Raw genomic sequence first — 22,128 nt, 5'->3', positions numbered from 1 at the left:
ATGAGGTAACGAAGGCTCAAAGAGTTTAACTAACTTTCTCAAGATGACACGACTGGAGAGTGCCAGAGCCAGGATTTGGATCCAGGTCTGTCTGATTCCAAAAGCTTGGGCTTTTAGCCATAGCATGAAAAGAGGCCAAACAAGAGACCAGCTCACCAAGAGTGGAGTTGACATATGAAGTACGGCAGACAGGTCCCTACCACAGCCTGACCAGCCCATGGCAATAACATGAGATTTTTTTAGGAGAGACAATTCACCTGCTTTCTGCATTCTTGTGAATTTCAAGGTTTTGTCCGACCTTATTTTACTCAGAGATCTGAACCCCATCCTGAACCATTTCTCAGATGTCTTCAGTCCCACTCCAAATATAGAAGTAAAGAGCTGAAACAAAGGGAAAGGCATGGCTTTAGTTTCTAAAACAATCATTATGTCAATGAAATGATACTTTTCAAGGTCAAGCGATTAAGAAAAGGTGTAAACAAGCTCTGACCTAGTTCCTCCTGAATATGACAAGCACGTGGGCAATGGTAATCTTTCAGAGGCATTTCTATTTCAGGAGGGTCCCTTCCTGACATATGTTATTACTAAATGAAGCAGAAGGGAGGAGCCCGCCTCTGGCACTGCCGAGGGCTTCCAGATGTCCAACAAGGATTGCCTGCACTGTCAATGCGTGACAACAGGGATCTGTACCCAACCCTTTGCCAAGAGTGTCTTACACACACTCATGCATATTCACCCTCACAATTTAAAGACGGATGCACGTGTAGGTTGCGTGAATTCTCCACCATCACACAACTGGTAAGTGTCAGAGCCCAGACTCAACCCAGTCTGTCCGCCCTCTGAGCCTGGCCTTCTGCCCTCGACCACAGTTTAGCCTGAACATCACTTCTGAACCCAAGGGATTGGTAGGTGGAAGTCTCTGGACCCTGCAACTCCAAGGTAGGGAACATTGGGAGGTAACAAACCCTGCTTCAAAGTAGACAAGGATTCAGTGAGGAGCACGTTTCTTAAAGAACAGGTTTGTTCTTTAAGAGTAGGTTTGTTTTGTCTCACAGTCTTAGGGTACCCAGGAGTGACAGACTCTTGGGAGGTAAGGTCATTTGTATCTCACCGTAGCATGGCAATAAGCTCGAGCACCCACATTTATTTAGGCATCTCCTTCCTAGACCACTGCTGTGGACTGAATTGTGCCCCCCCCAAATTCATATGTTGAAATCTTAGCCTCCAGTGTGATGGTGTCTGGAGATGGGGCTTTTGGGAGGTAATTAGGTTTAGAGGAGGTCATGAGGTGGGTCCTCACGATAGGATTAGTGCCTTTATACGAAGAGACACCAGAGAGTTTGCTCTCTCTCTGTGTCATGCGAGGACACATTGAGAAGGAGGCCGTCTGCAAACCAGGAAGAGAGTCCCAACCAGAGCCCAACGATGCTGGCACCCCAACCTCAGATTTCCAGGCTCTAACTGTGAGAAAATAAATATTTGTTGTTTAAGTCACTTGGTCTGCGACATTTTGTTATGGTACCCCAAGCTGACTAATACAACCACTTAGAATAAGTAATAGGATTAACTGAAAAACCCTTTTTGATAAATACATATAAAAATCACGTACTTTGAAGGACTGATATCGTTCATCGTTTAACACAGCTTTAACTTCAGAACTTTCTCCATCTTCAATAATTTCCTGCACGAACAGTTGAAAAATATATTACATTAGTGATGTTAACTGCAGTCTAAGATTTTCAAATCCCCAAATCTAGTAGCTTAATTTTTCATGAAATACACCTGCTGTATACAGGATATTTCCTTAGCTGATCTGGAGAAAACAAGACATTTCCTGCTTGAAAAATCTCAGGTTATTATATTTCCAAGGACCCCTTTACAATCCTCAAGGAGGAAGGTACAGAATGATTAGGGTCCAAATCTACAGAACACCAAACCAAAAGATTCACTGACAAAGGTGTGTCTAAATATTTGAGATAGTTTTCTTTTCAATTAATATAAACTAGCTGAAACAAGAGGACTTTTCATCTGAGCCGGTTAATTTTGGACCCACTGAAAAGCTAATCCGGGTTCAAGCCCTTATGATGTCCAGCTCAGAGCCACCCAACATCCTCTAAATAGAGCTGGGATTATTTCCCTTGAATAATTTACCTCGAGCTTGACTATATCGAAACTTACTCTTGGATGACCAATTGGCCTTGCCAGGGAATCCTTAAACATCATTAAATAAATAACTACCAAAATAAATAAATAAATAAATAACTACCCATCCCTGGCTGTCTTCCTAGAATATACAGGTAGAGATGCAGAATCAGCTCTACTGCCCATCACACCCACCACCATTCTGGAGGGCAATGTCCCCTGAGTGGAAGTGAGGTTCTTCACACAGCCTGTGTTTGAAGTCATAGCATCCTCTCCCGTTGAGCTTTTAGGTCACTAGAGTCTTTCACTGTGATTAATGATACGGGAGAGTTATTTTCCCACTAGCTGACCCCGCATAGCTCCAGGAGAGAAAATATTGGAGTAGGAATTACACAAATATATATGTGTATCTATCTATCTATGTAATATATATGTTATAAAATATATATATCTATATAATCTATATTAGAGAAAAAGGAAAATAAGTCATGAATACCACATCTGTATAGTTAACAGGAAAATCCATTAACTGCATCTCTCTCTCTCCCTCCCTCCCTACCTACCTATCAGGAGTTGGGATGAATCACCTTTCACCCTTACCTCTATGACACACTTCACTCTGTCCCCCAGGCAGGGAATTCCTTCTGTGTCCCTCATACTGATGATTGTGAATGGCAGAGATTTAAGTACAGAAGCTGCTCTAGTAAATTCCAGACAAAAGACTTCATTTTCTTTAAACTCATAATTTTCAGCCAATACCTCAAAGGCATCCTGAAGAATAAAACCAGATGAGCAAAACACAGTCTGTTTCCTGGCCCCTAGCGCCCGAGCCAGCAGTCGCTTGCAAACACCTCTTGCTCTCTGTTAAGTATTAGAACACCTCGTGACTATTTCCTCAAAGATCAGGATTGGGTGTCCTGTACTTTCACACCCCTCCCTTGGTGGATGAGCGGAATGGAGTTGAAAAGACAGGCCACAGAGTGCTTTGTAAGGAAACTTTGAGTTCTCTGCCATTAGATATTCAGGAGTGATATAACTATAAAATGATACTGTGCTCATTGCATCTTCCTAGTTGTTACTTGGCATGATCCTTCCCTCTTTGCTGACTGTCCCCCCAGCCTGTGGCCAGGATTCTGTCTGGATCACTGGGAAGCCCCATCTCTTATTTCATGCGTGAAATATAGTCAGCACTTAGCATAGGCTTGTTGAATGAATGGGTATAATCATAAGTGGCGCAAACCCACAGGCAGGGTTATTTAAGGTAGGGGGTTATTTAAGGTAGGGCACGTTTGCATTTCTGGCAGAGGAGGAAGCAGCTGCAGCTGTGCGGCATGACGTTCAGTGTGCCCAGTAGCTGCAATTTCCTGGTGCTCCTTGCACACGTGGGGCTAGAAGACTAGAAAGGAGAAGTTTTGTATTTGATATACTAATGCATGTTTTATCTATCTGACTACTGACTCTAGGCTGGAGGACAAGCAGTTATAGGCTTGTTCGGGTCATTTGAAACATAATTATTGAATTTCAGGGCTGAATTTAGAGATGATCTATAGCTAATTCCTTTTTGAGCAGATGAGGAAACTGAGGCTCAGAGAGAGGAATTGACTTGCCCCAGCTAGTTAATATCAGAAAGGCTGAATCCAGGTCTGCTGACTCTCAATCCTCTGGCTTCCCAGCAAAGCTATTTATGCACAATTGCTATTTCTATGTAATTTGCTCTTACTGTGTAATGGACTAATTACAGTACATATTTGTTTTTTCAGAATATTTGCCTTTGATAACTGTTGCGTCCATTAATGACAACTCCCGATAAATAGTAACCTACTGTCTCTAAAGAATGTGCTCCGTATATATTTGTCTATTTCCATGACAAAAGGAGACCCATTCTTGACAGAAAGAGGAACCAGAGATCAGGTTAGAGGAGTGGGTAAGGGTGTGAAAAACATTCCTAGATTTTCAGGAATATTCATAACTTAATTTGGAGATTCATGGAAAGAAGCAGAAAGCCCTGCGTTTGCTCTAGGTGTTGTTGTAAATCTCCATTACCGTGAATATGTGGTTCCGGTTGTTTAAAGTGGTTCTTCTCTGACACGCGTACTGAGAGATCTTTTTTACAGCAAGTGGTGGAGTCGTCTGGAAGCCCGGGTTGGGAGTAGCTGAATAGTCTGTTCTCACCTAAACAAATGCATAAGTATCCATTTTAAATAACAATTAATAGTGGTAATAATAATAGATGTGTGTGAAGAAAAAGGCAGTTTGATGGTAATTGTCTCTGGAAAGAATAAAATCATAGGAGGCTCAAATTTTACGTTATATGCATCTCTAATATTTGAATTTGCTACAATTAACATGTATTATTTTTGCAATCTGAAAAAATAACATGAAAAAAACTACCAATTAAATATCATTTTTCTTTTCTGTGAACTTATGTAGTTATGGTCCGTTGGTGATGGGTGTGGAATTAAGAGCTTAACTTTGTTTTTTTCTTTATGAATGATCACAGTAAGAAAAAAAATGAGAACCTTCTACTTTTCTGACTGCTAGACATCAAGACTTCAATATTTTGAAATATTTGTGTATAGACTTGTTTGTAAAAATAGCTACCATTTAGTAAGTGCATATATAAGTCAGGCACTCTGTCTTAAGCACTTTACATGTGTGTTATTCTAATCCTCATAACCATCTTACAAGATAGGCAGGCACTATTGTTCTCATAATGTAGTGGAAGAAACTGAAGCTCAGAAAAGCTAAGTGAATTGTCCAAGTTCACACAGGGAGTAAGCAGAGAACCTGGGGTTTAACTCAGGTCTGTTGGTTCTACAGCCCGTGTTCTTAATCATCAAGCAAAAGGCAATGAAAATCACATTCGTGACACTTACAACAAGCTGGTGTTTTTCTGTAATCTCCACCGGTTTTCCTGCTCCCATACTTTCTATCAGCCAGGAGACGTCGAGGAGTTCTAGCTGTGAGCTGGCTCTTACGTTCTGTACCTGAAGCCAGTCAAGAACCTCTGAACCAGAGTTGTTTTCTGCCACAATGTGGGTGACAGAATCACTGCAGAATGCAAGACAAAGTTACCAGCTGAAGGGACTTTTGAAATGAGAAGCTCTCCTCTTTCCCTGAGGCGTTTCAGAGCATTCCATCTGATGGAGAAAGATGCACAGTAGACCTGACCATAGGCACAGAGAACCTAGACCTCCATGCAAGGGAATTCTACTTAAATTAGTGTAACAACAGTGGTCTGCGTTACATATCAGATGCAAGAAAAATTAAGAAAACATTAGTAAGATTGTGGTGTCAATGGAAAACCAAGGTCCAGAGAGGATGGAGGATAAAACCGTTCTTAAATGAGCACCTTGCACTCTGCTTGTGGCTTTGATGTGCCACTTCGTTTTTATTTGTAGAGGGCTTTAACCCAGTGCCTTTCAAACTTATTTGTGACCCACAGTTAGAAACACATTTTATATCATCACCCAAAATATAGATGTAGATGTCGATATGCTTATAACATCCCACTAAATTGATCTCACAACCCATTAATAGGAGGAGACCAGCCTTTGAGAAATATTGTTTTACATGTTTTTTTTTTTTTTTTTTTTTTGTGGTACGCGGGCCTCTCACTGCCACGGCCTCTCCCGTCACGGAGCACAGGCTCCGGAGGCGCAGGCCCAGCGGCCACGGCTCACGGGCCCAGCTGCTCCGCGGCATGTGGGATCTTCCCGCACCGGGGCACGAACCCGTGTCCCCTGCATCGGCAGCGGACTATCAACCACTGCGCCACCAGGGAAGCCCCTGTTTTACATGTTTTTCAAAGTACAACCCTGTGACGTAAGATCCTGTATCTTTTCCCTAGTAAGTACTGAGCACTTACAATGTTTCAGCACTGTCCAAGTACTTTACATACATTATCTGATTTAATACTCACATAGCTCCTCAAGTAAATGTCATACTAGTCACACTTCAAAAATGAGGAAACTGAAGAACAGAGAGGTTAAGTACATCCTGAAGGTCACACAGCTGGTAAATGATATTTATCCTTTTTGACTGTCTTTTCTGGGTCAAGTATGTTATTTCTAGTTTTTAAGAAGTCTCCACAGTCAGCATTATATCATTGGAACTAATAATTTTTAAGGCTCCTTCAGTTCAAGTAGTCTATGAATCTGGGAAATAACAAGAGCAAATAGTGTACTTAGGTATCTAAGAGAAAAAAATCAATTTTCTCTTCTTTTTCCCACTTCTCTTGCTTGACTTCTTTCTCCTTCTCCTTTTCTTGACTGACTCTTGGATTCATTGGGTATTTTTTGGTTCACTGTTATGTGCACAGCCCTAGGTTTCTTGTGGTGGTGATGGGTACCGAAGAAGAAAAGAGAAGTCTCTGGGCATCAGTATCTTATGTTAACAGTATGTTATGATAAGACACAAGACATGGACAGGATCTGCAGATGGTACACAGAGAGGGAAAAGAATTTGGTGTGGGCTGGGAGAGGTGGATGACTTTGTGGAAAAGCAGGATTTGTGCCCTGTCTGGGTGGAAGGGAGGGATAAGGTACCTGGTAGGCAGAACTTTTGGTCGTCCTGGAAGAAAAGGTTCAGAGGAAAGGAAGGAGAATGCCCTGTACTGGAGTGAAGAATTCATGTTGGGAAGTAGTTGTAGATGTGGCTGAGTACCACATTACAGAGGGTCTTGGAAGCCTGGCTGAAGAAGCTGGATCTTGTTTTCTGGGATTATGGAGCCACTGAAGGCTTTTGTGAGCAGGACATGGATAGCGTTGTCGTGTTATTTTAAAAGACTAATCTGTTACACACAATGATTTGGAAGGGGGAGTCATGGGTTGGGGAAAGGTGGGGAGCTACTTAGGAAGATGAATCACTGGACCAGATATAAGATGACTTTAACCCCACTCTGGTTCCTATAGCTCTAGAAAGGAAGGCAAAGAAGACATATGATGGACAGCTGGCATTGCCTATAAAAGATGGTGTGGAGAATAGACTCAAATATGACTCCAGCATATCTATCACACTCAAGTATTATCACTTTTGGTAGAAACAGAGATTTAGGAAGTTGCATCTCTTTGGGGGAAGGGGTGGGGGAGTAGAATTGAAGTTTATTTCAGGCATGCTGCATTGGAAGGATGGCTGGAGATCCAAATGAAAATAGCTGGCTGACAGTTGGGATCTGAGGCTGGCGCTGGGAGAGAGGTGAGGGCTGGAGATCAGAGCTGAGACCATCTGGATGGCAGGATGTGCAGCAGGGCCAGGCAGAAATAAGTCAGGGTAAAACAACCTTTTACAGGGGATGAGGGAAGACGGCTAGCTGCTTCCCTATTCCAGATCCATATAATTCCAAAGATTATTTATGGTAAACTTCTTGAAAGATTGTTTATGTCAAGACTTGAACAACAAAAGAATTAACAGGGCTACATAGTAATTATTATTCCTTCTATATTTCTGCCCTTTGAAGGGAAATTTTACTATTACATTATTTATTATAATATTTATTCTTATTATTATAAATAGGGTTTTGTCTGAACCTCAGAGGGAGCAGGGTGTGCTGAGGAGGCGCTCTGGGGCTCAGTGTCCAAATGTAGACCCCTCACCATCCACTCTTGTACCACCATCCCCCAGTGGGGATATGTGAGCTCACCCTATTGGATGAGGACCACGTTCATCTCTTACTGAATTCATATAAGCGTATTTGTGAATATAGGCTATACATCATATGAAGGAAGACTCTGATTTAGACTTCCAACCCCTGCTCATTAAGCAACTAGCAAACAAAACAAAACAACAACGACAGCAATAAAGCACATACAAAAACAAAAAATCAAACATTCACGTTGTGCTATTCAGAGTTCAGTACTGTTTGTCACTCGTTCCCACAAAGTAAGAGCTTGAAAGTCAGCATTAGGAACTTTGACATCATCACAGTACAGTCACATCTCAGAGATATTGCAGGTTCGGTTCCAGACCACCACAATAAAGCATTTGTTCACTTTCTGTTCTGATCCCTTAGCAGATAGTATTACCAAGAAGGGTCATCCCCTCTAGTATGTTCTGCTGCCAGTGTCTTACTGCTGTGTTGTGGCAGCCCTTTGCTGATACAGTGGTTTTCTCTCTGCCCTGAAGACTCCAGTATTGAAAAGACTAATCATATTTGAATATTACCATGTACCAGAACCATGGTAGGCACATTTCATACACTACCTCATTTAATTGTCAATAACACTATGAGGTAGGTATGATTATCCCCATCTAAAAATAAGAAAAGAGAGCTTTTGAGAGACATTAAAAATTCACCCAGCTAATAATTGGTGGAGCTGAAATTTGATCTGAGGTCTGTTTTAATCTAAAATCTGTGTACTGGGGGACTTCCCTGGTGGTCCAATGGTTAAGATTCCATGCTTCCACTGCATGGGGTGCTGGTTCGATCCTTGGTAGGGGAACTAAGATCTTGTGTGGCACAGCCAAAAAATAAAATAGAATAAAACCTGTGTGCTAGACCACACTGAGCTGTCCCTCTGTGACTTTGGGCTTAATTCCATGGCTCTGGCGAGAGCTATTCCTTTTCTCAAAAGGAATACCATCAGGATGAGTATCACCACCACCACCACCACCATCATGATCACGATGAAGATTCTCTCCGAAGTGCAGAAATAGAGGCGGACTGACACTTCCTACATAACACTATTAGACACTCTCTCCCTGCTGCTGCTACATAGGATTCATGTTTCGATGTTTTATGTCCAGTATAATATGGGCTACAATAAGGACTGTCCCAGAAAGTCTGAAAGAACAGTTGCTATGGCTACACACCAGGATGGAGTAGTCACAGAGGGGCTGTCAGGCTCCCTGAGCTCTGGGTTTTGCCTAAACTTCGGAGGGAGATAGATGTGCTCAGGAGGAACCCCCGGGGCTCCTCTTCCAAATTCAGGTCCCTCACCATCCACACTTACCACCCCCGGTTCCTCCGCACCATCTCTCACCTAAGGTATCTCTGGACTCAGCCCTGCCTCTAACAGACATTCTGAATGCCTAGGGATGTGGGGGAAGCGTGCTGTAAAACAATCAACAAACAATTAAATACTGGTATACACGAAAGAAAAAGACTAGAGAGAAACATTCCAGACAATCAGCAAGAATAACAAAAACTACGCGCATGCACGCACACACACACGCACACACACTCACACACACACACACACACACACACACACGGATATATTCTTACTCAATCCGCCCAAGAGTCTTATGAGGTGGGGAATAAAATTTCAAATGAGAAAACCAAGCCTACAGAGGTTACATGAAGCCAAGATTCAAACCCAGGTGTTCATGACTTGAGTAATCTCTTAACGTTCTGCTAGACTGTGGTTAGACCCCTGTGCGAGGTTTTGTTTGTTTTAAGCATTTTTCTATATTTTCCCATTTTCTGTCATGAACCATCTTTCATCACTTTTCCACTTAAAGGAATAAATACACATGCATGTCATTTTCAAGGGCAAATCAACCTGGGATTGGGGCTGAGATGGCTGTTTGGGGCTGGCCCCAAAGACCTGGGCTTTCTTCTTATGATACAAGGTGGCAGCGAGCCTCAGGCAGCCACCTTCCATCTCTCCTGAAGACCCCAAGGCAGTGCTGAGATGGCTGTTCCTGAAATATCAGTGGATTCCATTCTTTAAGTGCATCCAGTTTCTTAGCCATGACCAATTAATAGTGCCTTGGAGTAGGTTTGGGAGGCTGTGATCCAATTACAGGAATCCTGAACTCGGATTTGTCCTTCAGCTTCCCACAGGGAAAACCATGCAGGGTCCTGTTCCTCAACTGGTGCTGAACTGAAATGTGCTTGACTTGATCCTTGGCATCGCTAAGGGCAGGGACAGTGTTATAATCTGCCTGGTTATAATCTGCATGGTTATAATCATGCCTGGCGCCCAGCTCATGGCCAGATTTATAGCAATGATCAATAGAGAGCCCACTAGTAGAATGAATTGATTAATCTATAGCTCTGAAGGAACGTTTCTAAAATTCTAGTGTCTACTAGAGGCACACAGGAAGGTGGACTAAAGTTCAGATGCATGAGCCTTATTACCAGAGATTCAGATTCAGTAAATCTCACCTAGGGACCAGAAATATGGATTTTGACAAGCTCCCTTGGTGATTCTGACATAGTCAGTTCTAGTTATCTAGTTGGTGCACAACCAACAATCCCCAAATGTAATGGCTTTGAAAAGGAACAGGTTTGTTACGTCTCGCAATTTTGTGGGTCAGGAATTTAGGCAGCTCAGCTGGGCCATCCTTCGGTTGCATATACGGCTGATGGAGGTACTGGTGTTCCACACAGCCTGCATGTCTGGCACCTTGGCGAGGGTGGCTGGGAGGTTGGGCTCAGCAGCAGCGATCAGCCTGAGCACCTTTAAGTGGCCTCTCTCAGGGGGAACTCAAACTTCTTACCTGAGGCTCTGGGGTCCAAGGAACAGCAGAAGCCTCAGGGCCTTTTATGACCTAGCCCCCAAAGTCACATAGTGTCACTCCTGCTGTACCCTATCGGGTACACCAGGCCCCCCACCCCCAATGTAAGGAAAGGGAAAATAGTCCCTGTCACTCCGTGGGGGCCACCATATTTCAAAACCACCTCACAGCCCAAGAACTCCACCTTGTGGAACGGAGCTATAGAGAAAGATCGCTCTTTACCTGCCCCAGCTTAGATCTGATCCCCATGCTGGACTTGCTGCTTAATTACAGCAATGTTTCCCCACATGGTACTCATTTCTCTGCAGGCACATGAAATAATTTTAGGGAGTACATAACTGAACATTTTAAAAGTTTATATGTTTATTAAATCTATATGTTTAAATTATGTATATCAGACCCATGGTTTTTATGATTATTATTCCTTAAGATAGGGCTAAATTGCAATGATTCCGTTTAGGGGCAATTAAAAGAAACACATTAGGTATATATAATCCATATGGTAAAAGATATTATAAGAATCATGAATGTGGCCCTCAGATGTCCAGAAAGCTCTAAACTGAAAGATTAACTCACAAATCTCAGTTCCGACTTTTTTTCTCAGATACCAGTATCCCTGATCTTTCTGTCTTTCTTTCCCCAGTTGGTCCTGCCTCTTGATACAATTAGAAAAACTCTCCATGAGGAAAGAGGCAGCCATCCTTCTTTGCCAGGAGCCAGACTGACACCCCAAGCTGTCCTCACGGATGGTCACCTGCTTTTTTCTTTGTCTTTAAAACTCTTTTCTTTCCCTGGGGAGGGCATTCTTTTTTTTTTTTTTTTAAATTAAAGTATAGCTAATTTACAGTATTGTGTTAGTTTCAGGTGTACAGCAGTGATTCAGTTATTTTTTTCAGATTATATTCTATTATAGGTTATTACCAGATATTGAATATAATTCCCTGTGCTATACAGTAAATCCTTGTTGCTTACCTATTTTATGTATAGTAGTTTGTATCTGTTAATTTCTTAATTCTTTCCACCTGACATAGGACTTATTTTATAAACAATAACTTTAAATAGTTATTTATAGTTGAGCAGAGACATTCACAGTTTAAAAATATCCTCTTGCAAATTTCCCTAGCAACTGATCTGTTTCAGAATCCCTGACACCGAAAAATCAAGGTAGTTTTATTTGGTTTTATCGCACATTCTTACTAGCACCAGTAAAGCCAAGTTTCTATTTCCAGTCCTTGATATACTTAAGACTGAGAGGGTCTTGCCTTGAGTTTTTGACCCACAGTAAATGGGACTATGAACATTTTCTTTTTTTCTTTTTTCTTTTTTTTTTTTTGCGGTACACGGGCCTCTCACTGTTGTGGCCTCTCCCGCCGCGGAGCACAGGCTCCGGACACGCAGGCTCAGCGGCCATGGCTCACGGGCCCAGCCGCTCCGCGGCATGTGGGATCTTCCCAGACCAGGTCACGAACCCGTGTCCCCTGCATCGGCAGGCGGACTCTCAACCACTGCGCCACCAGGGAAGCCCAACATTTTCATTTTTAAAGTCCACAAATTTTGAAATATAAAGTACTTTGGACCAGAGCAGGACTAATTTTTACACTGCATACTCTTGAACTCAGAAAAATAAAGTCTTCATTACTTTGCTGATTACAAAGGTAATACAGGTGCATTGTAGAAAAAAAAATTAGTGACAAAAATTACTCTTGGTAATCATAAGTTCCTTTGGTTGGCTTCATATTCACCAGATAAATCATTCTTTGAGCAAATATTTCCTGAAGCCTACTCTGGATAAGAAAATCGTCAAGGGTATGAAGATGAGGTCTACACAGTGGCCCAGATGACGCCCTTGCCCTTGTGGAGTCAGGGACGGGCAACTGGGTGAGATGAGGAACAAACCCAAGTGGAAGAGCCGGGGCCCAACCCTAGGCCATGGATCACACCTGTGTCCACGGAGGAAGTTTCTTCCTCTAGGAAGGCTTCCAGGGGCCTTAGGTCTTAGATGCAGAGAGGTGCAGGGAGGAGCCATTCAAGGTTGGGGGAGAAAGAGTGAGAAAAACCCATAAAGAGAAACCAATGAAGATGTGTTTGGACATTGGACCCAGAAGAGGCCTAGAGGTGGACCAGTTCCACATCGTATTTTCTAGAGCAGGTAACAGCTCTTTCATCTGGTGTTCAGTTTATTTGGCAAACAATGACTTTTAATATTTTTATTTGAGATACCACAAATTTGAAGTGATCAGACATTGTCAAAGATAAACAGAGCTGGATACTACTGAAAGCAGTAAGAATACATTTTATTCAGTAATAACTATTGCAATAGGGAAGAGGGTCCAGCATGAATGGAACTCAACTTCGAGGGAACAGAAGGCAGGAGACCTTGTAAAGGCTGGAGTGTGGGAAAGGCACCAAGAGGCATTAAGGGGGCTGGTCCTTGTGACCTGGCCACCTGGATTTGCTAATTGCTGCTTTCAGAGGAGAACGTCTGGAATCTTTGTGACAGGAGGCAGTGGGGCAAGTTAGAGCAAGGGGCCCACTGAAGTTAGGCCTTTACCTTCCTGCAGAGACTGGGGGTGAGAATGATCTCCTTGGATGTTTGCTCTCAGGTCCTTGAGAAGACAGTTCTGGGTGGTTGGAAGATTTACATCTCAAAGGGGCAGAGAAAGGGTTTATACTGGCAAGGTTTCTAAAGTACCTGCTCTAAGAGGGGGTTCAGGGGTCTATCTGCCTATTGCCAGGTTTTGGCTGGAACAAACAGTAAATTCTCCGGTAATCTTGAACTTTCTCAGGCAGGCATTTTAAGGCGGGGCCAGGGGTACAATCCTAGGGACATGGCCTTAAGCTGCTAAAAGCCACGCTAGAGTTTAGTCAAGGAAAGAGTCTTTATCAATATTCAGGTGAAAAACCATGGGTTTGACTACCAGGAAATTCTTTGAAGACAATAGTTTTGGGATAATGAGTGAGGCAGAAGCCACGTTTCAAAAGTTACATAGTGAATGGTTGGGAACCAAAATGACACAAGAAGGCTCGAAGTGTTGGGTAGGAAAATGCTAATTTTAAAAAAAGAGGAAGACAAGTACATACTTGGAAAATACATTATACTATCTTTTCATGCTAGGTGACAACAAAGGTACAGTTCCTGACTCTCCTGTCTGATTTTAAACTCTTTGCTTGCAGGGTTCAAGTCTTCTACTATTTTTTGTCTCCAGAACCTGACACATATTGTGCAGAGTGGGTACTAACAGAACCCTTTATATGTGATGCCATGATGGTCTATCTTGCTTTCAGTAAAATCAGTGCCTTCCAAAGGTACCCTTGTAGACAAATTATGCAGGTCCAGGAAGGGCAAAAGTATCCTCTGATGGGTTTCTACAGCTTGAACAGTGGAACTCAGCAAGTGTTAATCTGCTGGGCGATGTAATCATGGAGATCCACCCTTCCTACCCAGCCCTTTCTTCTTCAGCATCAATGATTTAGGTCAAGACATAGATGGTAGGCTTAGCTAATATGTTCATAGAGGAGATAAAGTTTTAAATAAACTTTATCTCCTCTGCAGATAAAGTTTTAAAATAGCTCAAAGTACTGGAATCAAGGATAAAAGAAGAACATGACAAACACTAGATTCTGATCCTTCTCTATCTTGTCCCAGCTAGAGTAGCTCGAATATTATGAAGCTGCTCTAAAATTTAGGATGTTGGCCATGGAATAAAATTCAGAAACCTTTTTAATGAATGTGCACAAATGCCTCAAAGGACTTGACACCTCTCCTGATTTATATTTCAAGAACCAGCTTCCTATGGCACATGGAATAGCATGTCTTTTGCAATATAACATAAATATTAATGAAGTCCAATCCAACTATAAAGATACAGTGCACATATGCTAGAAATTTAAATAGTTCCAGATAGTTCTACTCATTCAGGTACCCCATTTCTAAGCTGTGTGTTCAGGTCCAGGTAAAGTAGGAATCAGATTTTTCCTCAAATTTAATCCTCCTGGCAGCCAAAGAATGTGTTAGAAACTATGGAGATTACTGTCTATTTTCAGAGCATTTTTAATTTTAGCTCCTCTTTCTCTGAATCCTATATATCAAAAGGAGAGATCTAGCTGTTCTTATTGAGAAGTATCCTTTCTTTTAATAAACAACTTCCTTTATTTTCATTTTAAAAATATACGTTTATTGTAAAAACATTTGGAAAACACAGAGCATAAAAGCAGCCATAATGTCTCCCTACGACCTCCTCTGCCTACTACCTAGTCTCTCCCTACTACCCCTTTCCCTATGAAATAGACGATTTGATGGGTTTCCTTCCTTTCTTTGTTCTATTTATTTATGTCATTTGATCTAGTTCAGAGTGTGGAGAGAGCGCCTTCTCCTTAGGGATTTACTGTAAAGGTCAATGGATTCAGCTAAGTAACAAGAAAACAACCACACTTTACATTTGTATAACTGTTTTAATTTATCCAAGTATATTGACATCCATCATCACATATGGTATCACATCAGATAGACTAGACCATTTATCAAGAAACTAAGGTCAGAGAGAAGAGGGGGGTCTTGCCCCACATCACATGGCTGGGAAGGGTCAGAGCCAGAATTTGAGGTCTCTAGATTTCTTATCTAGAGATTTTCCCCTACAATAATTTCCATTGTCTTTTCCAGTTAAAGTCTATATAACTATGTATGGAAATTCCGTTTGAGAGCTAGGACTTTTACTTCTTGTGGTTAATTTTTGTGCCATAAAACACATTTGTATTTAATGTGTCTTCTGAGCAGCCAGCCTGGGAACCTTGCCACTGTCATCTCACAGCAGCAGTTGGCTCACCGTGCGCCAGTTTCCTCTGTCGCCTGAGCAGCTGGGCTCGGTTCCTGGCAGCAAAGCTGCCTGTTGGGCTCTTGTCAAAAGAAGAAGCTTGCCTCCCAGCGTCTCTCCTAGTACCTGCCTCAGCTACCGTGTGCATATTCGTAGCTGTGCCTGTAACTAAACTAGTCAGCTCTTGCTGGAAGTGTGGACATTTCGACAGAGAGCTTTCTATGTAAGTGATGCCTTGACCATCTGGCTCTCACCTTCCTGTCTGGCCCTTTGCCAAATTTCTTTACCGCAAAGAGCAGTTCCATATTTGCTAAGGCTTCTAGTTTCTACTTTTTCAGTTTCCTTTTTTTCAATTTCGGTTTTTAGCCACTTACCTATGTCGTCTTTCCCCCTCCTGATTCCAATATTTTATGTAAGTCTGTTAAATAAGGCAGACTCAACAATTGGATGACATCTATGATTTTGTGGAAGGGATGTTTCAATGAGATTTTGAGCTTAATATCCCAAATGAGATAGGGTTTAAAAAGGAAAAAAGAGGCAGGAGTTGGGGGAAGGAGACCATGTAAAGAGAAATCGGGTGAGGGAGACCATGGGAAACTCAGGAATTTCTGAATGGGGCACTTCAGTAAAAAATAAATAAATAAAATGTTTCTATGAGATTGACTTTTCATATGAATTATGGGTATTGTGAAAATTATCATATCTGATTACTGACTTTTGACATATGTTTCTCTAGCAATCTGAAACTGACACTTCCTCAGGAAATGCTTGTCAGTTTTATTTTTTAATGTCAAAGACTATCTTCAAAGTAAAAATGTATTTTCACACAGAATTCTTATCGATTTTCCTGAAAAAAAAAATGCGGTCCAACTATTCCTTGGACAATCAGAGCCAGCCAATTGCATTAATTATCATTCTTTATTCACTGCAAGCCCTCTGGCAATTCTGTTTGGAACTGTTTATGCCAAGGTTCTAATACCATTTGTGTCTGGATTTTGTTTTGTTTGAAACCAGTGAAGAGTTTAAGTAACTGTTAGAAAAAAAGCAGGGCCAGCGCTGGGATGTGAGTGGGTTTGCCAGTGAACCAGTTGAGGTGCCCCACATGCTTGCTTCAACTGCCTTCTTGTCTGGGCTCTGAGCTCATCACTCTCAGCGTGGTGTCCATCACCCCTGGACAGAGCTGCCCCTGAATCTTTAACCAGCATCCCTCTCTCTACAAATCCCACTCAGACTGCTGCTTAGAAAAGCATGATCAAAGCCACATTTGGTGCCTATGGTGAGCCAGCTAGTCACTCATCCTAGACCATCACAGACACTACCCACCTCAGCACAGTCAGATGCACAGCTCAAGGGCCAAGCAATCAAACCAATCTTTTTGCTTCCAAGCAGCTGACAGTTTTTGATTGAACTCAGTGGTGCTTTAGTTTAATTTGGTCAAGAACAAACTCGAATGGTTTCATAATTGAACTTCCCAACTAGGTTTCTGTTGATCATCCCTAGATACCTCATCTCATAATAGTGAAAGGCCAAAAAAAAAGAAAATTATGTTATCTTTTGGTGCCAACTGGTTTCAATATAATTGCATCAAATCCCCACTCATCTTATTTCCCTTAACTAATGGCCTCAAATTTGTTGTTTAATTTCATACCTGTTCTCCCAGTGGGAGAGTCACCTCTTCTGTAGGTGGAGGAAAACACGGGTTCCAAAGAAGCCCTGCTTATTCACAAACTGAAATCCGTGATGTCTTACCTGAGCTCGTTTTCAACCCTGAATCCTTTCCTTCGAGCCAGCTCCATGAGGAAGGTTCTGCGGGTGGTTCCCATTTTCTTCTCCAAAATGAAGAGGACCAAATCTCCAAACTTGATGTCATAAGAAGGGGAGGCCATTGAGGCACCCAGCTGCCTGGGTCTCTTCTTCCGAGGGCCTGAGGGGGCCACGTGCAGCGGATCCATGGGAAGAGACTGCTGCTGCCTTTGGCTGTGCCAACAAGTGGTGCCTCCAGAAGTGAGGGAGAGCCTGCCCCTCCTTCATAAGGAGCCCTGATGTCATCTCACCATCTCACTGGGCTCTGCCCTGTTCATGACTTCCTGCTGAAGATCCATGGGGAATTGCTACCTCTGTTCATTTGTCCAGTACAGAGATGATAATGGAAATGGTAAATTAACTTTAGGGTGCCTATGCATAATCTCATCAGATCCTCAGAATAAGCTTTTGAGGAAGGTGGGGAAGCATCATTTTCCCCATGTTATTAATTAATTAATTAATTAATCTATTTACTTATTATAAATTTCTTGAGACCCCTCTTGTCTTTATTTATTTATTTCTTTTAACATCTTTATTGGAGTATAATTGCTTTACAATGGTGTGTTAGTTTCTGCTTTACAACAAAGTGAATCAGCTATACATATACATATGTCCCCATAACTCTTCCCTCTTGCGTCTCCCTCCCTCCCTCCCTCCCTATCCCACCCCTCTAGGTGGTCACAAAGCACCAAGCTGATCTCCCTGTGCTATGCGGCTGCTTCCCACTAGATATCTATTTTACGTTTGGTCGTGTATATATGTCCATGCCACTCTCTCACTTTGTCCCAGCTTACCCTTCCCCCTCCCCATATCCTCAAGTCCCATTCTCTAGTAGGTCTGTATCTTTATTCCCGTCTTGCCCCTAGGTTCTTCATGATCATTTTTTTTTTTTTAGATTCCATATATATGTGTTAGCATACAGTATTTGTTTTTCTCTTTCTGACTTACTTCACTCTGTATGACAGACTCTAGGTCCATCCACCTCACTACAAATAACTCAATTTCGTTTCTTTTTATGGCTGAGTAATAGTCCATTGTATATATGTGCCACATCTTCTTTATCCATTCATCTCTCGATGGACACTTAGGTTGCTTCCATGTCCTGGCTATTGTAAATAGAGCTGCAATGAACATTTTGGTACATGACTCTTTTTGAATTATGGTCTTCTCAGAGTATATGCCCAGTAGTGGGATTGCTGGGTCATATGGTAATTCTATTTGTAGTTTTTTAAGGAACCTCCATACTGTTCTCCTTAGTGGCTATAACAATTTACATTCTCACCAACAGTGCAAGAGGGTTCCCTTTTCTCCTTGTCTTTATTTTTGATGATTTTTTAACCTCCCAAGTAGCTTGCATTCTCTTCCCCTCATAGGTTGGCACTGCAATACATTGGATTTCTGTAGTTAGCATGGGTGTTATTCATCGTGTATGGTTGTTTTGATTTTACATAAATGGCACTGTTATACTTCTCAACCTGCTGGTCACCTTTTTATTTTTCACTCAGAACTGTGTTTTCAGATCCTTTCACATTACTCTGTGTTCTAATCTGTTGCCTCTAATTGCTCCATCGGAATTTCATGGTGGGCATTTTAACTATGCTGGTGCATTTTATAAGTTAGGAAACAAAGGCTCAATGTACTCAAGATCACAGAATAAGGGGCAGAATCAGATCTTGATTTAGGTCTTTGGGTTTCACATGCTAAATATCTCAGCTTTTCAGTAGACTAATGTTGTCTGTTCAGGAGACTAAGTAGTCTGTTATATAAGCCTAAAATTAATCTTTTGGGATGGGATGGGATGATCTTTAGGTGAGAATTACTGCCATAAAGAGACATTTTCATAACCTTATGTGTAAAATAAATTTCGTGTCTTTCATCAATACACTTTACTAATCTCATTTCCGGAGCATCTACTCTGTGGCCATGGCAAGCACCTAAAAGCCTTAGCTGACTGAATCCTCACACCACTGTCTGGTAGGTACTAGCATCCCCACTGGGTTTAACAACTTTCTCAAGGTCACAGAACTAGTCAATGGTCACAAGTAGGAAATGACTGAATTTAATCTGAGTATGAAACCTGTGCTCTTAACTACAAAGAAGCCTTCCTCTACATGTGTCTTCCCCAATAACAAATTTGAGTTCTGCTCATCCATTCTGCCTTATTTGAGACTGTTGCTACCTTCAAAAGTACATGAACTCCTCACCACAATACCAGGGAAAAGTGATATGACAGCTGCCTTCAAGCCTTTGCAAAGCTATCTGTGTTGATTAAGAAAGATCAAAAATCTTCAGATGGAACTTATAGAGTAATACATTTTTTTTTGGCTCCAGCCGGCAGCTTGCAGGATCCTAGTTCCTGGACCAGGGATCGAACCCACGCCCCCTTCAGTGGAAGCACAGAGTCCTAACCACTGCCTCCAGGGAATTTCCAGAGTAATAGATTTTAACTCTCTGAGAGTAAGAACTTTTTATTAACTAGGGTTCTCTAAAAATAGAGAGGCCACATTGCATAGTGGGATATTACAGGTCATGAAAATTGTTCAAATAGAGTCCAAACAACTGTTTGTTGAAATGTTACAGAAGGGATTTAAACATCTGGTAAGACCTTTACTGCAGTTCTACCGTTCCAGTGTGCTGTGATTGCTTGCCAAAGATCAAAATCTGGGATGAGAGTCCACTGTGGTCTTCACTGGTAGGCTTTTGGTTACTGAAGTGCTGAATGTTTCACGTGAGAATGCAGTCTTAACTACCAAGTGGCCCCGTGGCCTGCAGTAGGGGAAAGATTCTGGCAAGAATCTGGGATTGTCGTGTTCACCTCCAGGGTATGGCCAGAGGAAGAACCAGTATGTCACCTAAGTGGTAAAAGGGATGGAGAAGTACAGAGACATGGCTGAGAGCTCAGGCTCTGACATCGGGCTGCCTGTACAAATCTCATCATCTCCATTGCTTTGGAACTGTGACCTTGAGCATGGTGCTTCACTTCTCTAAACCTCAGATTTCCCCATCTGTAAAATGAGGATTGACTGAGGAAACCCACAGCAACTCCTGAGTGGAGTGTATGGCACAGAGGAAGCACTTTAAATAAATGTCAGTTGGTAGTGATTTCGTGTTTTGTTTTTAGAGAAGTCCCACTTTGATCTGAAATCAATTCTATATGATTTATAAAGCTATTAAATCGTTGAAATATTATGCTAACCAATGTCTTATTTAATTTGCTTTGAATCATTTGTATTGGAAAGATTACTATCAAAAATTAAAAATGTGATGATGCCTTTCTGGTTATTAGGTTATTGTCTCTCAATCAAGAAATCTCTCTTTCTATGATCTACTCTATGCCTTTGGGGCTAGGACCGTGCAAACTCCATCTCTCATGTCATCTGGCTCCGTGTTGGGCCCTGCCGATAGGGGGGCGCTAGAGAGAGAGAGAGAGACTGCAAGCCTGGAGAGGGGAGGACTTGACCCTTTTGATTTGCTTGCTGATACTTTCAGGGTCTTCTCAGTAATGGTTCTTCTCTCTGGCATCTCCAGCTTTTGTTTTTTTAACCTTTCTCCCCCTTTTTTGGCACAGTCTCAGCTCTGCAGGGATCTTCCTATGAACTCCTACAGCAACACCAGCAGCAGGCAGCACCCTTTCCTCAGAGATCTGGTTTCCAGCTCCATGGGGACTGCCTGCTCCAAACTTTCAGATTTCAACAATGCCTGCTCTGTCCCTTTGTTCCTGCAGCCCTTGGGGTGGGACATGCTTCCTACAGTTACTCTCTCTGAGATATCTCAGTGTTCTCATTTTTCTTTGTAGCCCTCCGATGCCTGCTAAACCAATCTCCTATATTAAATTCTCTTTGTTGAAAGATCTAGTGTGCTTTCCTGTTTCCTAACTGGACCCTGACTGACAAATACATTGTCCAGTGAAAGTGAGGGTGTAGGAAATGGAGAATCACCTACACTGCTGAAGGCATACTTATTCTAAGGGGAAATTTGTCTCAGAAATGATACTCATATGACTGCTGGTCATAGCCCATTGGTCAGGATTAGCCACATAGTCCACCTAACTACAGCAGGGCTTGGAAATGCAGGGGAGCACATGGGATTTAGGAGGAGTGTTCCTGTTTCTGCCATGCCTAGGATCAAGCTAAGTGCTGACAGATGGTTGTGAAGACTCCCAGTCAAGGGGACATTACTGCACCTGAACCAAGCCTGGGGAAGAGATTAGGGAGGGCCAGAGCCCTACACCTCCTAGAGGAGAGGCTTCAAGAGGGGGACCACACTGTACAGTGGTCAGGCCATTCTGGGCGCTTGCCAGAATTCCAAGCTGTGGGTATGGTCCTGGGGACAAGAAGATGTGACCCCCCTGAAATAACTTCATACCAATTGTTCCCTCTTTCAAGCATCATACAGACGTGAAAGTACTTTATAAAGCACTAAAGTACTTAGGGCTATCCTAAGTTTGGGTCAGGTGCCGTCTGTGCTCCCACAGTCTTCTGTGTCTCCTTGCCCATAAGAGCACATGCTATTCTGTGCTGTAATACACTAATCCCTTGTGTGTACCTTCTATTGGACCGTAAGTCCTGTTGGGACAGGGATCATGTAGGGCATGTTAACATCTGAATCCCCAGCACCTAACACACCTCCTCGTACAGTAGGCACCAGTAAAAGTAGAATAAACTAGAAATCAAATCTAACTTGGTGTTTTTGTTAAGCTTTTATGCTGTTTGGATAACTATGATGTGAATCTTCTGCCATGTCTGCCTTTCTCCACGCTACAAGTTCCCACCTAAATGTCTCTTCAATGTGAGCAAGTATAACACAGTAATAAAGGAGCCAGACTACCTGAATTCAACACCCAGACATTTATGAGCTGTGTGACCTTGGGTAAGTTATCAAACCTGTCTGTGCCTCAATTCTCTCATCT

General features: G+C 42.2%; 1 protein-coding gene across 1 annotated transcript in view; it reads right to left on the bottom strand.

The window, feature by feature from the left end:
• DNTT (DNA nucleotidylexotransferase) overlaps window positions 1–17,386 on the bottom strand; it is a 34,475-nt gene extending 17,089 nt beyond the window's left edge. The window contains exons 1-6 of the mRNA XM_060126561.1: window positions 17,166–17,386; window positions 5,019–5,193; window positions 4,186–4,314; window positions 2,743–2,913; window positions 1,610–1,681; window positions 258–381 (exon numbers count right to left, since the gene is read on the bottom strand). Of these exons, the coding sequence (XP_059982544.1) occupies window positions 258–381; window positions 1,610–1,681; window positions 2,743–2,913; window positions 4,186–4,314; window positions 5,019–5,193; window positions 17,166–17,368 (874 nt within the window). The 5' untranslated portion in view covers window positions 17,369–17,386. The remainder of the gene's footprint in view (window positions 1–257; window positions 382–1,609; window positions 1,682–2,742; window positions 2,914–4,185; window positions 4,315–5,018; window positions 5,194–17,165) is intronic.
• Window positions 17,387–22,128: the final 4,742 nt, after the last annotated feature.

The sequence above is a fragment of the Lagenorhynchus albirostris genome, chromosome 16, assembly GCF_949774975.1.
Source record: "Lagenorhynchus albirostris chromosome 16, mLagAlb1.1, whole genome shotgun sequence".
In the NCBI taxonomy this organism is placed as follows: Eukaryota; Metazoa; Chordata; class Mammalia; order Artiodactyla; family Delphinidae; genus Lagenorhynchus; species Lagenorhynchus albirostris.
This window is presented reverse-complemented; position numbering and strand designations above follow the sequence as displayed.